Source organism: Danio rerio, chromosome 5 (assembly GCF_052040795.2).
Source record: "Danio rerio strain M-AB ecotype USA chromosome 5, GRCz13ab, whole genome shotgun sequence".
Taxonomy (NCBI): domain Eukaryota; kingdom Metazoa; phylum Chordata; class Actinopteri; order Cypriniformes; family Danionidae; genus Danio; species Danio rerio.
In genome coordinates, this window is record NC_141025.1 from 30,836,379 (window position 1) to 30,851,239 (window position 14,861).

Genomic DNA, 14,861 nt, shown 5'->3' on the forward strand with positions numbered 1-14,861 from the left:
GCTGAAACAATATTATTTTTGTGTTTTGGGCGGGGCAACTTAATTGTTATATGTTCGATCAACTTAAATGTGTAAATAGAGGTCTGAGATTGTGATATGAATTACAAAAAAATTTGTAAAACCACTGCACGTGTGAAAAGATGATTATAGAACAAATGTTTTTATCAAGTTAATTCACCACAATTATTAGCTGTTTTGTTTTAACACTTTGCAACCATCTCTATCCTAGATTAGGGTGTCTAAACTTGGTCCTAAAGGGGCAGTGTCCTGCAGAGTTTAGCTCCAACTTCCTTTAACATACCTTCCTGGAAGTTCATAGTACACCTAGAGAGAGCTTGATTAGCTGGTTTAGGTGTATTTCAGTGGGGTTGGAACTAAAATATGCAGGACACCAGCCTTCCAGGACCGAGTTTGGACACCCCTGGCCTAGATCATAGGTCTCAAACTCGATTGACCCTTTTCACATTTCTGGGTTTCTCAGTAGCGGAAGTTGGGAAAACCTAGAGCACAATGAATGGGAAAATACAACAAATAGCTTTTTACAATCTTATTTGCTTAATTTATTTTTTGTAATAACAAGCAAAGCTGTCATAATGCATACATATGTTCATATGTTTTAAAAATGTATATATATATTAAAAACTTTCAAGAATTTAAGATGCTGATGACTGTTAAACGTGCCATAACACGTCTTGTGAGAAGGGTCCATTCCTGGAGAGCCACAGCTCTGCACAGTTTTGCTCCAACCTTAATCAAACACAGCTGATCTAACTTAACAAGGTGATCAACATTTCTATAGACTATTAAGCAGGTGTGATTTTGTAGGTGGTTGGAACTAAACTATGCAGAGCTGTGGCCCTCTAGGAATTGAGTTTTAGACCACTGGCCTAGCTAATCACCTGACTTGGAGTCTTTTCCTATAATAGTAGTCTGATCTCACAAGACAGTTTAGTGGCTAATTCGTATGAGTTTAGTCATACAACAATGTACGATTTTAAAAAGGAAGCGTGGCACCTGAACCCAACTATCTTGAGCAAATCTATATTGTACAATGAGATCGTAAGAATTTATACGAGTTAGCCACTAAATCACAAAGTTTCGAATTGTGGTGAGATAGCGTTGAAAATATCTGATGAGGTTAGATTAAACCTGGAAAGAGATCCAGATCCTAATCCTGAACATATTATTAAACCGAGCTTGGCTAGGCCTTACATTTGTGCTCATTGTCCTATTTTTGTTTTATTTGTATTTTTATTTTGGAGTATCGTGAAAAGATCTCAACACAGCACATTAAAGAAGGCACCTGGCTTAAGTCTGTACATTCTGAATCAGTGCAATCTCATAAAATATCTGTAACGAAGGCCAGCTAACGAAGGGCTGTGCAGGTGCTCTAAAGATGCTCTAGCGACAGACGCTGGAGGTCATGGTCTTTAGCCTTCTTGTTGGAGCAATCAACTCCCATACAAAGAATCGTTGGTTCAATCCCAGCTCAGCACGGATTGGATGCAGTAGGACTGGTGGTTTACATTTGGGGGCCCGTCCGGGATGGGAGTGAGGTTTTGGTGGGTAAGTGTATCGGAGGCCAGCTGACGAAGGGCTGTGCAAATAAACCTCACTCATCTAGCCTCTAAAGATGCTCTAGCGACAGACGCTAGCGGCCATAGTCTTTAGTCTCATTGTTAGAGCAACTGACTTCCATACAAAAAATCGCCGGTTCAATCCCAGCTCAGCGTGGGTTGGGTGCAGTAGGACTGGTGGTTTACTTATCCACCCCTGCCAGAAATGCACCACATTTACATAACATGGTTAGTCAGTTTTGTTTATGGGGTGGAGTGTGCTGCTAGTGCTGTCATGTTCTTTTGTTTTCCTCCCGAACAGCTGAAAATAATGGTCAAATTAGGGAAATCAATAAAAAAAAAAAACATCTTTCTGGTTCAAATCTTATTTAAAGCAAATAAAAAATTTCAGGCTTCACCAATCCAAACTTGTTTCAACAAATTGTACTCCTGATATTAAACAATATCCTTTCTTCTTTTGTTTTGGCAAAACCAGTATGAATTATAATCTGTAATTAGTTTCCTTCCTGACAGGTCTGTTCCTGTGTCTTATCTTGTGGGCTACTAACCAAGTATGCACATAAAGGCAATGTTTGGACTCCCAAGGTTCATTCTGAGAATGATTTCCAATTATTTGTCTAACCTCAAAACTGTGCTTGCTTTCCTAATGTGCAGTTGGAGCTTCTAACCAGTTTCAGATAAGTTTCTGCTTATCTTCACTCAGTTTTGTGCGGACCCAGCAAATAAACAGCTGCAACACAGTTCTGCTAAAATAATATACTTTCGGGTAACATTTGAAACGCATACCGTGGAAAACCTTCTATCATTTCAGACTGGAAATGTTGACTTTAGTCTTTGTGTGTCTCTCTTTTTCACTCACAGGTAAGAGTCCATTTCTTCAGTGGTTGTTTGTTTTTTTTCTTTGTGGATCATTTTATTTCGTTCAGACAGTTTTCTCATTTTCTTTAATTTTTTTTCTCTTGTAAATTCATGAAAAAATATTGTCTAAAGTTCATACACTGTAAAAAAAAAAAAGCCTTATTTTTGTTTAAACAAATAATACTAACTTAAGACATCAATGCAAAATTTGTGTAAATTAACTTCTGTTAAAACCTGATTAACATAATTAAAAAGCTGAAGTAACATAACTCATTGTCAACTTTTTAAATCTTATTTGTAACAGTTCTGTATGGGTGTTGTGTTGTTTTTTGGTATTTATAAAGGTAGCAGAAAGCATTTCTTTGCCCTTGTCATGATTTTTACTTTTAAAAAGTATTAAAATAGCTTATTTAACTAACTGAAAAGAGTAAACGTGTTTGCATGGTTTCAGGACATTTTTATTTACAATTAATGCAGTTGATTCATTTTTAAAAGTGATTTTAAGAACCTGTATATGTTATTAAAGATTTAATATCTGTTTCTGTGTGCAGGCCTACATGCTTCCTTTTCAGTGGCTGTTAATGGTCCCATAGTAAAAGTGAAGGAGAATGAGGGTAATTTGAATCAGATTATTTTCCTGTTATTCATTGTCTTTTCTGTACAGAATAGTAATTTTGTTTGTGTGGTGGTGTTAATATGAGTTTATTGAAGGACCCTTTGTATTGATCCTCACTCAAGACTTCGGTCATGAGAAACAGTATACTCATTTAACCAAGTGTTTTATTTATTTTATGTTTATCTTGTCAGGAGTTGACTTGCAATGTTCCTACACCGCTGACTTTGGAGCAACACCCAGAGTAGAATGGAAGTTCAGAAATCTGAAGGGCTTTCAGTATTTCATCTACTTTAATAACAAACCAACTGGTATAGATAAAAACTTCCCTGATGTCTTCAAGTATATTTTTTTGTCCGTGCAGTTTCATTCCTTAATTGTGATTTTGTTGATTGGTCTCAAAATTAGAATTGAGAAAAGATGTTTTTTGTTTTTTTCTCTCCTCAGTTGAATATGAACAGCGCATCACTGTGTACGCTGGAGGACTGAGATTTCAAAAAGTGACGCGAGCAGACGCTGGAGATTATAACTGTGAGGTTTCTGGAAACGGTGGATATGGAGAGAATACCATCAAACTTGTAGTCTCTGGTAAATTTGAATTATGTGTGTACATATAAATACAAGAGCATTTGAAGTGCATCAAAATCTTCCATCTTTTTCTTGTCCTGGGAAAACTTTTGATGAACTTCAAATGTTGGCTACTCTATAAATACCAGTGTTGGGAAGTTAAGCTATAAGTAGCTCAGCTATCTTAGCTACATTTTCAGTAGCCTGACAGTAGCTCACCTACTTATGATACAATGTAGCTACTTTTTTAGCAGTTTCCAATTTCCAGCAGCTCTACTTTACAGTGAAGTCTTAAAGATCACATACTACAATAGTAAATAACAGCCATCTATTAGTAAATCACACATCTCATGGTCTCACGTTTATATATCACTGTTATTTTTCAAAAAAATCATATTCAATTTTATAAAGTATGTTGGCAGTTGGCAGTCAATGTGAAGTTAGAATGTTGCGCAAGGGCTTCACTAAGATTTATGGAGCTATGCCACTTTTAATCAAAGGTGTTTTGTTATTGCAATGTGTCATGCGTTGCAGTTTTTTACTTTCAATCTTGACAGTAATGTAATGTAAAGCTTATTCTTTTATTGATGTCTTTGAGAAAAAGAAAAAAAACGCTTCAATGTACACTCAGAAATAAAAGTATAAGAGCTGTCACTGGGGCAGTACCTTTTCTAGATACATATTTGTTCTTGAAAGGTCCATAATGGTACCTCAAAGGCACTTTTTAGGTACATTTGGGCACTAAAATGCACCTTTGAGGTGCCACTGTGGACTCTTTGGGTACAAATATGTATCTTTGGAAAAGGTACTGCCCCAGTGACAGTTCCTGTACCTTTATTTCTAAGAGTGTAGCTAGTTACTTTTAGAAAATAACTTGGAATGTAGCTAGTTTGAGAGTGGCTTAGCTACTTTTGTTCTAATGAGAAGCTTGTTGCTTATCAAGCTAGAGTTTCAGAGTAGTTTCCCCAACACTGATAAAGCCTGTTACTTTGTGATAAATTTCAGTAATATATACATCATTAGAAAGCGCAACTCTTCCTAATAGCAAAATTGTGTCTTGTTCAATTTGTCTGTATTTTTTTGGTGGGTGCAAAAATATAGCTTTGAAATATTGTAGTACAAATCATCCTTATCATTATAATCCTCCATTCCATTCACTTCAGTTCCTCCTTCCAAGCCTGTATCCAGCATTCCTTCATCAGTCACAACAGGCAGTAACGTCCGCCTGACTTGCTTTGACCCAGTTGGCTCTCCTCCATCCACCTATGAGTGGTACAAAGACAACAACCTCCTCCCTGAGGACCCAACCAAGTTTCCCATTTTTAAGAACCTCACATATAAGATGAATGCTTTCAATGGAAACCTGGTATGTTCATCTAATTTTATAATCTTATATTGTTTTGAATTAAATGTATTTTGGTACATTAGTATAATTATTTATATTTGCACATTTTTTTGGCTTGTGTGATCAGGAGTTCTTGAGTGTGTCTAAGTGGGATGCTGGCTCATATTTTTGTGTGGCCAGTAATGAAAACGGTGTCTCTCAGCATGGTGATGCAGTGAAGATGGAAGTTTGTAAGTATAATGTCATTGATTTCAAATAATTACTGCCCCCACAGGCTGCACGGTGGCGCAGTGGGTGGCATGATCACCTCCCAGCAAGAATGTCGCTGGTTCGAGCCTCGGCTGGGTCAGTTGGCATTTTTGTGTGGAGTTTGCATGTTCTCCTGGCACTCGTGTAGGTTTTTTCCTGGTGCTCCTGTTTCCCCCACAGCCCAAAAACATGTGGTACAGGTGAATTGGGTTGGCTAATTTGTCCGTAGTGTATAGATGTTTACCAGTGATTGGTTGCAGCTGGAAGGGCATCCGCTGCGTAAAACATATGCTGGATAAGTTGGCGGTTCATTCTGCTGTGGTGACCCTGTATTAATAGAGGGTTAAGCCGAAAAGAAAATTAATGAATGCGCTGCCCTCACATTTACTCAGCAAGCTGCCGTTGTAGCAGAAGAGGGTAATAGCATTTTTAATTCGGGTGTCACTGCACCACAAGATTACTTAAAAAAAAAAAAAAGCCCTTCAAAATACAGTGCAAACAAACAAACTAAAATCCTTGACATGTCTAAGGCCCCGTTTACACTAGTACGTTTTAGTTTTAAAACGGCGTTTTAGAATGAAAACGATCCGCGTCCACACTTGCGTTTTACCCAGCGTTTCTGAACAGCTCTCCGTCCACACCAAAACGCTGAAAACGCACATCACGTGACCACACAGACGCTCTTGGGCAAGCGCTGCAGCCCATCTACCCAGATGAGAGCTCTGCTAGTCGGGCTTCTCATCAAGCATTTCCCGCTGGATCTAATCTCACTATATTTATTAAACGGGATATTTCATTTATCTTGTTGTCTTTATCTAACGACATATTCCCTGACTTTGGGCATTGGAATCTATTACTTGTTCTCAGGTAACGTGTTTTGGCTGAGCGCAAAGATGAGTTAATGATTAATGTAAGCACGTACATTCTGTATATTGACTGATCGCTTGCCTTTATTTCCTATAATGTATAAACTTATTGTATGTTATACTTTTAAAATGGCCATTATCGATTCTTAAAACTGATACTCAGCAAAAGAGAGGCTGTGTTTCGTATTTTCACTGAAATTGAAAGGAGGCAGTTGTTATCGGCTCCGTTTTGTTATAAATATCCACACAGTGAAGATGACGCTCATCTTATGCAGCACGACGCCTCAACATGTCTGCTGTCTAAGTTGCTAATATTAAAATGAAAATAGGCAGTTCCTTAAATCATGTTTACATTTTATTGTTGAGAAAGTGAAACAACGAAGCCAGGGTAATGTGAATGAAGTTATAAAATACACTGTTCCCTTTGAAGATTTACCCGTGTCCTCGGTATAGTCTGTTTTCCATATCAAACTGAGAAGAAGAGACTGCAGCCTTGATCAAACTTGCGAAGTCTGAACTTACACGGAGAGAATGCAGGACTGAACTGTGCGTGTTGTGCTACTTAATATTCAGGAAAAGCCCCAATCAGAGAGGCGAACGTCTGCAGCCCCGCCTCCGTTTTCAGATGTCTCCGTTTTCCATCATCCACACTGAGACGGAGCAGCAGCGTTTCAGAATGAAAACGGCCTCTCCAGCGTTTTCGAAACGCTCCGTTTTCGGCGCTCGAGAACTCCGGCGTAGTGTGGACGGTTGGCGTAACCGTAGCAAAACTTATGCGTTTTCAAACTAAAACGCATTAGTGTAAACGGGGCCTAAGTTGGTTGCATGACCACAACCATTACATGCAGTCTGTAATAAAGTGTTTGTGATAACAAAAGGTTTGCTAAGATTTTAAAGATAGAAGTGTAAGGCGATTAATAATCTTCTAAAACAAATAGTTGATTGTAAACTGCAAAAAGCACCAGCAAATACCAATTTACTTTCTTTGCTGATCTACGTAGATCTGAATAATGTATTTTCATAATGCTAGGCTTTTTTTTTTTTTTTTTTTAACAGTCTATGAACATCTAATTTGACCTGCTCTTAAACATTGCGTGTGTTGTCAGCATTTACTGTTGAGGCAAAACTTGTGTAAGCAATGCTTGCTTACTTAAAAAAAATTGTAATGTGTTACTTGGATTTTATTTAGGGAAAATAATGTTACATTACTTTTGTATTACATTTGAGTTGTTCTGGCTAGGCTTCTTTGGAATAATACAAAAACATTTGTAAATGCCAAGGCCATATGAATAAACCTCAGGCTGAAGCAAATGCAAATTTGAGGCTGTACATTTGAGGGCGCCCAGGAATAGGACGAAGAGTAGGATGTGTGAAAAATCTAAACATCAAAAACAAACAAGTAAAACCATGCTGAATCTAAAGCTAAGTGTGCAAATCTTCACGCAATAATGCAAATTGACTGTTAATTGTAACATTTTATTTTAATTGTGATATTTGTAATAGTTTTTCTTTAACCATGCAGGCCAATTTTTTTATCTATTTATATTGCATATTGATTTATATACATTTCAGATAATAATAATAATAATAATAATAATAATAATAATAATTCCTTACATTTATATAGCACTTTTCTGAACACTCAAAGTGCTTTACATATTTTTTGGGGGAATCTCCTCATCTACCATCAGTGTGCAGCATCCACACACCAGCTGATAGGTGGAGAGGAGACAGAGTGATGAAACCAATTTGCTTGTTGATGTTTGGGAGGCCATGATGGACAGAGGCCTGTGTGCAAATTTGTCCAGGATGCTGGGGTTAAACCCCTACTCTTTATCAAAAGACATCCTGGGACTTTTAATGACCACAGACAGTCAGGTTTATCTCAACTGAAAGATGGCGCTTACCGAGCAGTATAGAGTCCTCATCAATATACTGGGGCGTTAGGAACCACACGGATCACAGATTGAGCGCCCCCTGCTGGTCTCACTTACACCACATCCAACCGCAACCTAGCTGTATTTAGCTTCAGTGAGTGACCATGTTAGAGTTGCAGACAGCTAGCTGCTGGTCGACTTCTTGGGGGATTTATTATTATTTTGGTGGTATTTTTATTGCAAAACATCCTCTGTAATTGTCTTTTTTAGTAATCGCTTGATGTAAAATGTGTATTATGAGAATTCTTTGGAATTAGGAATCTTTAAAATGCCATAAACAGGGCACATTACGACTGTGGAAACTTTTCTGAGAACATTTGGAGTTTTTTTTTTTATCTCAGAACTGCTTGGACAGACTTAAGAGTACAATATAAGGTTGGAAAATGGCTGCACAACATCACTTACCATCCAATCTGATAGTGCTTGAGAAGTACTGCAAAGAGGAGTAGGCAAAAATTCCCAAAGACAGTTGGGCCAAGCTTGTGGCATCATATTCAAAAAGACTTGAGGCTGTAATTGCCATCAAAAATGCATCAACAAAGTATTGAGCAAAGGCTGTGAATACTTATGCTCATGTGATTTTTCAGGTTTTTTATTTTTAATAAATTTGCAACAATTTTTTTTTACATTATCTTTATGGGGTTGTGTGTGTAAAATTTTGAAGAATAATTTTGGAATAAGGCTGTAACTTTTTTCTAAGAATACTTTCCCCAAACACTGTATATGTTTTAATTGTTTTCTATGGGATGTTTAACAGCTAAAAAAGTATTTTGACATTAAAGTTCCTATTTTTAATACTGATTTGAGTGACACTGATTAATACTGACACTTGGTGAGTGTTAAAGACAACAAATGTGTCAATAATCTTATAAAATCCTCCTGTGCATTGCTAAAATATTATGTTTGTTATATAGATGATGTAGACAGCAGTCAAGTGCTGGATGTGAAGAGCAACTTGAGCATGGAGACACACAACATTCCAGGCAAGATCACCAACAGCCACATAATGGAAAAACAGTATGGTGTGTTCATGTTGCAGGAGGTGAAGCTAAAACTAGAGATCCAGAAACTGGAATTAGAAGTGACCAAGCTAAAGCTGGAGCTGCAAAAACTTGGACATGAAGTGTAGATGATATCATTCATCATTACTGCTATAAGTCAAAGAACTTATTTCATGTGCTGATTTCAGATGTTATTGTAATTACATTTGTTTTTATACAGCTGGGGTCTGTTTTTCATACCTCACTTAAAAGATCTGTGATGATTTGACAGATATGGATTTTTTTCAGGATATCCGTGTGGTCTTAAAGTCTTAAATCTCAAAAACTCAAATTTAAGCCTTAAAATGTCTTTAATCTACTGAAACATTATGTTGTAGGTCTCTTTTTTTAACATGTCTTTTTCTTTGTTTATGTATAGCTACCCTATCTGGCTAAAACCCATACATTCACCAACAATCCTTCTCAATAAAACTTTTAACTTTTTATTTAAAAATAACATTTTTTTGTTTATTTGCTATAATGGTTTTATTATTTTCCTAACTAGTATTTTTATTATTAAATTATTATTATGTATGCATTATGTATTATTAGATGTATGCAATTGTTAGAATTTTGATTTGATAGGGCAAATGAAAATCTTTTCCAATATTCAAAAAAAAAAAAAAAATCCTTAGTGTTTATCCCTGTACAGGTCTAAAATTAATTCATAATGTTTTTCATATTCATTCATGGGTTCATTCATAATGGTCTTGAAAATGTCTTAAAAGTCTTAAGTCTTTAACTTGGAAAAACCTGTAGAAACTTGTGATGACAGACCCAGCTTTGCCAATCAGATGAACACATCTGAATGAATTGATCAGAGATTACTGCGTGAGCTCAAGATCATTCATTGAACTGGCGATTAACTGGCGCCAAGACAACAACATTTATTGACATCATCAGATTCAATTATCAGTCTTGTAAGCAAAAAAAAAAAAACAATTTCAATGTATAAAAGTGTTTGTTAAATGAAACGCAATATTTGTTCACCCTTTATAGTATATTGGTTTACAATTTTGTGTGCATTTAGTAGTGTATTTAGTCTTGCCTATAGGATGGATTTGCTATATGTGAAGGCATTCAAGTTTCTTAATCCCTGACTAGTTAATTTATAGTTGCTAATTTAAATTAATCAAAAATTTGATAAGTGGTCTGCATCTTCTGCATTACACCACATATTAGCTGTCAACATTCAGATTTACATGTGTGCATGACTAGATCAAATTTATATCATTATTTATTCACAGATAAATCTCTCAGTGAGAATACTGGCCATGTGTATTATCATAAACTTTCAGAAACGGAGGTAAATAAGCTAGGGTGATATTGTTTCAATGTATGTGTTTACCTAAAAGGTCCATATACAGACTTAAGTTCCTAAAAATAAAAGTGTATGGTCTGGAGCCATACCCCCCTGCAGTTACACCTTTATTTCTGAGAAAGAGGTTTTATGTTCGTTGAAGAAATTAAGATACTTTTAAAAAAAATATTATACATTCATTTTTATGTTCGCCAATTCAAAAAAAATACTCTTGTAAGAGAATAGTAGCAGCTTACAGACATGTTGCTGACAACAACTCTTGGAAGAGTTTTGAAGAACAAAACTTTATCCTGAATCTTGTCAAATCCTTGACGAATTCAAGCTAACTGAGTAATCTACTGTACATATGAAAACTCAACCCTGTTCTATACTGTCAACCATAGTTTGCTTATAAAGTTCAAGTCAGAATTATTAGCCCCCTTTTAATTATTATTATTTTTTTCCCATTTTTCCCAAATGATGTTTAACAGAGCACGGAAATTTTTACAGTATGTCTAATCATAATTTTTCTTCTATAGAAAGTCTTATTTATTTTATTTTGGCTAGAATAAAAGCAGTTTTTAATTTTTTAAACACAATTTTAAGGTCAAAATTACCTTAAATTGTCAAAATTACCTTATCAATACCCTAACCTGCCTAGTTAACCTAATAAACCTAGTTTAGCCTTTAAATGTTACTTTAAGCTGTATAGAAGTGTCTTGAAAGATATCTAGTCAAATATTATTTACTGTCATCATGGCAAACATAAAATTAATCAGTTGTTAGAAATGAGTTATTAAAACTATTATGTTTAGAAATGTGTTGAGAAAATCTTCTCTTCGTTAAACAGAAATTGTGTGTGGGGGGGGGGGGGGGGGTGTTAATATTGCTGACTTCAACTTTATATGTAGAACTATATAGATTCATTTGTATTTCCTGCTTCCCATATCCAAAGCTGGTTCTTCATGACCTTGGTCTCCCTCCAGTCTGAGAGTTAAAAGAAAGATCTTTATCTTGAAGCATTGTGTATTCAAGTAAATGTAAAATACAGAAGTTCAATGAAACAGAAGCAGCACAGTGTGAGAGAAAAATTGTTGCAAATCCTGTTAGGCTTCATTCTTTGCTTTCCATAGGGTGTTTTGTTATGTTGCACTGCATTTGCTTAAATCATATTACTTGTTCCATTAGTAGTAGATTAGATTGCTTTTACAATCCAATGATGTTTAGGCATAGTTGTTTAAACTTTGTTTATATAAAAAAAAACATTTAAATAACACGTATAAAATGTGCAGTATTATCACATCTGTCTTTCAGTTCATATTTGTAATTTTGCAGAATGTTGGAAACCGGTAGCCACTGACTTTATAGTATTTATTTTCCTTCTATGGAAGTCAGTAACCACTGGTTTGCAGCATTCTTCAAAATATATTCTTTTCTGTTGAACAGAAGAAAGAAACTCAAACAGGTTTGGAACCACTTGAGGGAGAGTAAAGGATGACCGAATTTTTGTTTCACTTTAAGACAGCATTGCATACGCTGGACTCACAGTAAAGGACTGCAGATTCACTAGAACGGGGGTGTCAAACTCAATTCCTGGAGGGCCGAGCCCTGCACAGTTTAGTTCCAACCCTGCTCCAACACACTTACCTGTTGGTTTCAAACAAGCATGAAGGACTCAATTAGTTTGATCAGGTGTTTTTAATTAGGGTTGAAACTAAACTGTGCAGAGCTGCGGCCCTTTTGGAACTGAGTTTGACACCTGTGCACTAGAAGAATTTGCTGCTGTGACCTTCATTTCTGTTTATGAAAGTTTGAAAAATGTCATGTTTTGCTGCTAAATTCATGTATTTTGCTTTATTTATTTAAAAGTGATATCGATATTGTGACATCTATTAAGTACAGTTAATAGTTCACCTACATTTACCCACCATTTACACACCCTCATGTAGCTCCTAACCCCTATGACTGTTTTATTGGATGAACACAAAATAATATATGAATGTTGGAAACTGGGATTAACTGTAATCCATATCAAAAATACCTCAGTGGCTACCAGCTTCCAACATGCTTCAAAATATCTTCTTTTGTGTTCGACAATAGGTAAAAAATTATCTGACATAAATTAACCCACAATATTGATTAAATGACAAAAGTGCAATTCAAATAAGTTTTATGCATGCAATGAAGTACCCCAAAGTTAGGCTATATGTAAAATTAAGTTACTAGAACTTCCATGGTCTGACTCAGTTAATTCTCTCCCTGCTGTGTTTATGACTAACTGTTTTTTCTAATGCTGTGTTTTCTCCAACCTAGATTATGTAAACAAATACCAGTGGATAAATTGTGATTTTGTGAGACCACACAGACTAAAAATGCATTAGAACAGACCTTACAAAAAAATGCCCTTTAGCATTTTAACAAACTACTGTGGACATTGTTCCTAAATCTGTTAATGTATTTAAAGCTTTAGAGCCAAAACTGACTTAAATTATGCAGAATTCTACTACAGTAGGACAAAACATAAAATAAAAATCAATGTTAAATAGAAAGTTTTGTCTTTTCAAAATAAAATAGTTCAACTGACTATATAAACATCAGAAATAAAAACTTCCCCCTCGGGCCCAAAAAACGTGACCTATTGACGCAACAATACATCTCAAAAAGGGAAATAAGGGAGTTAGACGCTATTATTCTTAAAGACAAAAAAGAGAAGCTGCTATTATTTTTGGTGCCATCTAACTAACACTTAGTTGTGTAAGAAGTTCCATGATCATAGTCTGCATAAATGGAGACTTGTTGCTTTCAGTAAACTGATAATTTGGGTCAGAAAAAAAGTACTCAGTAGCAGTAAATGAATGCTTTTCTATCTTCAGCTTATCCTGTTTAGGAAAAATTTCAAAAGTCAAGTACAAGCAATAAAACATTTAGCAATATTGTTGTAATAATTATAGATTTTTTAGTTTAAAAACACTCATAAATGCAAACATCTGGGCTGTTTGTTTAGTGTAATTATAGAACGTTTTGTTGTAAAGTGTGACCAATTATTAATTTTGGTGATTAATAAAACGATCTGTGTTGATTTGAATTTGTGTGGTGTATTTACAAAATATCTGAAATTAGTGTTGGTCTGCTTCATCCACTCGTAAGCTCAAGAATTAGCATTTCTTTGTGTATAAGTCTATTCTGGGTTTACTCCCCTCATATCTCCAAATTTGTAAAAAGAAAAAAAAAACTCTCTGTAGCCTTCGGTCTCAGGAAGTTTATTTATTGTCTGTATCAGTGGTGTGTACTAAAATGGGAAAAAAAGGCTTTTAAATATGCAGCACCTTTTCCATGGAATAACCTCCAAACAAAGTTTCAGTTTAAAGAGTTGGTTTTACTTCATGCTTTTAAGAAGATTTAAATGATTTGCAGTTTCAAACATCGGCCTGTAGATGTTCTGAATAGTTTTAACTGTCATTGTCTATTTTGGATGAATGTTGTCTGATTTTTGTTTCTATGTTCAACCCGTGTGAACTGTATACTGCCTAAGCTTGGCCAGGACACTCTTGTAAAAGAGATTGTTAATCTGAATGTGCTTTTCCTGGTAAAATAAAGGTTATGATGATGATGATAATAATAATAATAATAATAATAATAATAAAATGTTCAAAATATGTTATCAAATACAGAAAATCTCTCTCTTTTTAAAATGACATTTATTTTATGTGTTTAGGGGTAAGAGTAGACAGAAAAACCTCTGAAGACCAAACTCATGCTAATATTTACTTTTTCATTTTGAAACTGTCTCTGTCCAACCCAACAGGAAATGCCACATCATATTTACATAATGTGGTTAATATGCTTTGGTCGGGTGATGCTATGGTTGTTTTTCACTGGACAAAACCTTTTGTAATTCTACAGGTGAAAATAAAAGCACAACAGTGCAAAGCTAAAAAGTACTAGGCACTTTTATTTTCACACGAGCGATTTCATTCATTCAGAACAATTGTGATGATTTATCAACTCATTTTGATAGAAACTCAAGTTGATGACCTTCTGTCTCTGGGTTATATCTAGTTTCATTGGAATTGTTAATCTCATTTTATATCCTGAGCTGGGTTTTCTTGTGCGCCCCATGACATGAGGCCTAACTACATTGCCTCAGATAAACATGTAGAAACATGATCAACTGTTTTTCACATTGGCTACTGTAATAATGTCATTTTATAACGAGATGTATAAGATGTTTGAATATTGATTTTGTACCCGATGTAATACATACAACTTTCTAACTAAAACCCTTTTTGACAGTAACTAGGCTATCTCTAGCTTATGCTTCTCCACGCCCACTCACAGTTTCTTCCAGATCATGTTGGTTACTTCTAAAGTATGTATACAACATTCTCTTTAAGGATGTTTATTCAACAGTTCAGACATTAAAACTGATTTTTTTGTGTAATTTATCTGGCTTGCACCTGAGTTTACTTTCATGACGTCATACACCGGGGTGTCATGGTGCAGACGATC

At 35.4% G+C, this 14,861-nt stretch overlaps 1 protein-coding gene and 1 long non-coding RNA gene across 3 annotated transcripts; one reads left to right on the top strand and one right to left on the bottom strand.

Annotated features, from left to right (window-relative positions):
- Positions 1–2,214: 2,214 nt before the first annotated feature.
- On the top strand, positions 2,215–9,509 carry f11r.2 (F11 receptor, tandem duplicate 2). 2 transcript variants are annotated; one of them, XR_015489829.1, is made up of 8 exons: positions 2,279–2,438; positions 2,987–3,049; positions 3,243–3,359; positions 3,496–3,636; positions 4,779–4,981; positions 5,088–5,477; positions 6,924–7,988; positions 8,223–9,509. XR_015489829.1 is itself a non-coding variant. In NM_001082982.1 (7 exon segments), coding segments are annotated over 7 exon segments (885 nt in total). In that variant the 5' UTR covers positions 2,215–2,395; the 3' UTR covers positions 9,142–9,506.
- Positions 9,510–9,536: 27 nt separating this feature from the next.
- Positions 9,537–13,563, bottom strand: LOC147844007 (uncharacterized). The gene is made up of 2 exons (XR_015491282.1): positions 12,120–13,563; positions 9,537–11,918 (listed from the first exon to the last, which is right to left on the bottom strand). It is a non-coding gene; the product is annotated as an uncharacterized LOC147844007 (long non-coding RNA).
- Positions 13,564–14,861: the final 1,298 nt, after the last annotated feature.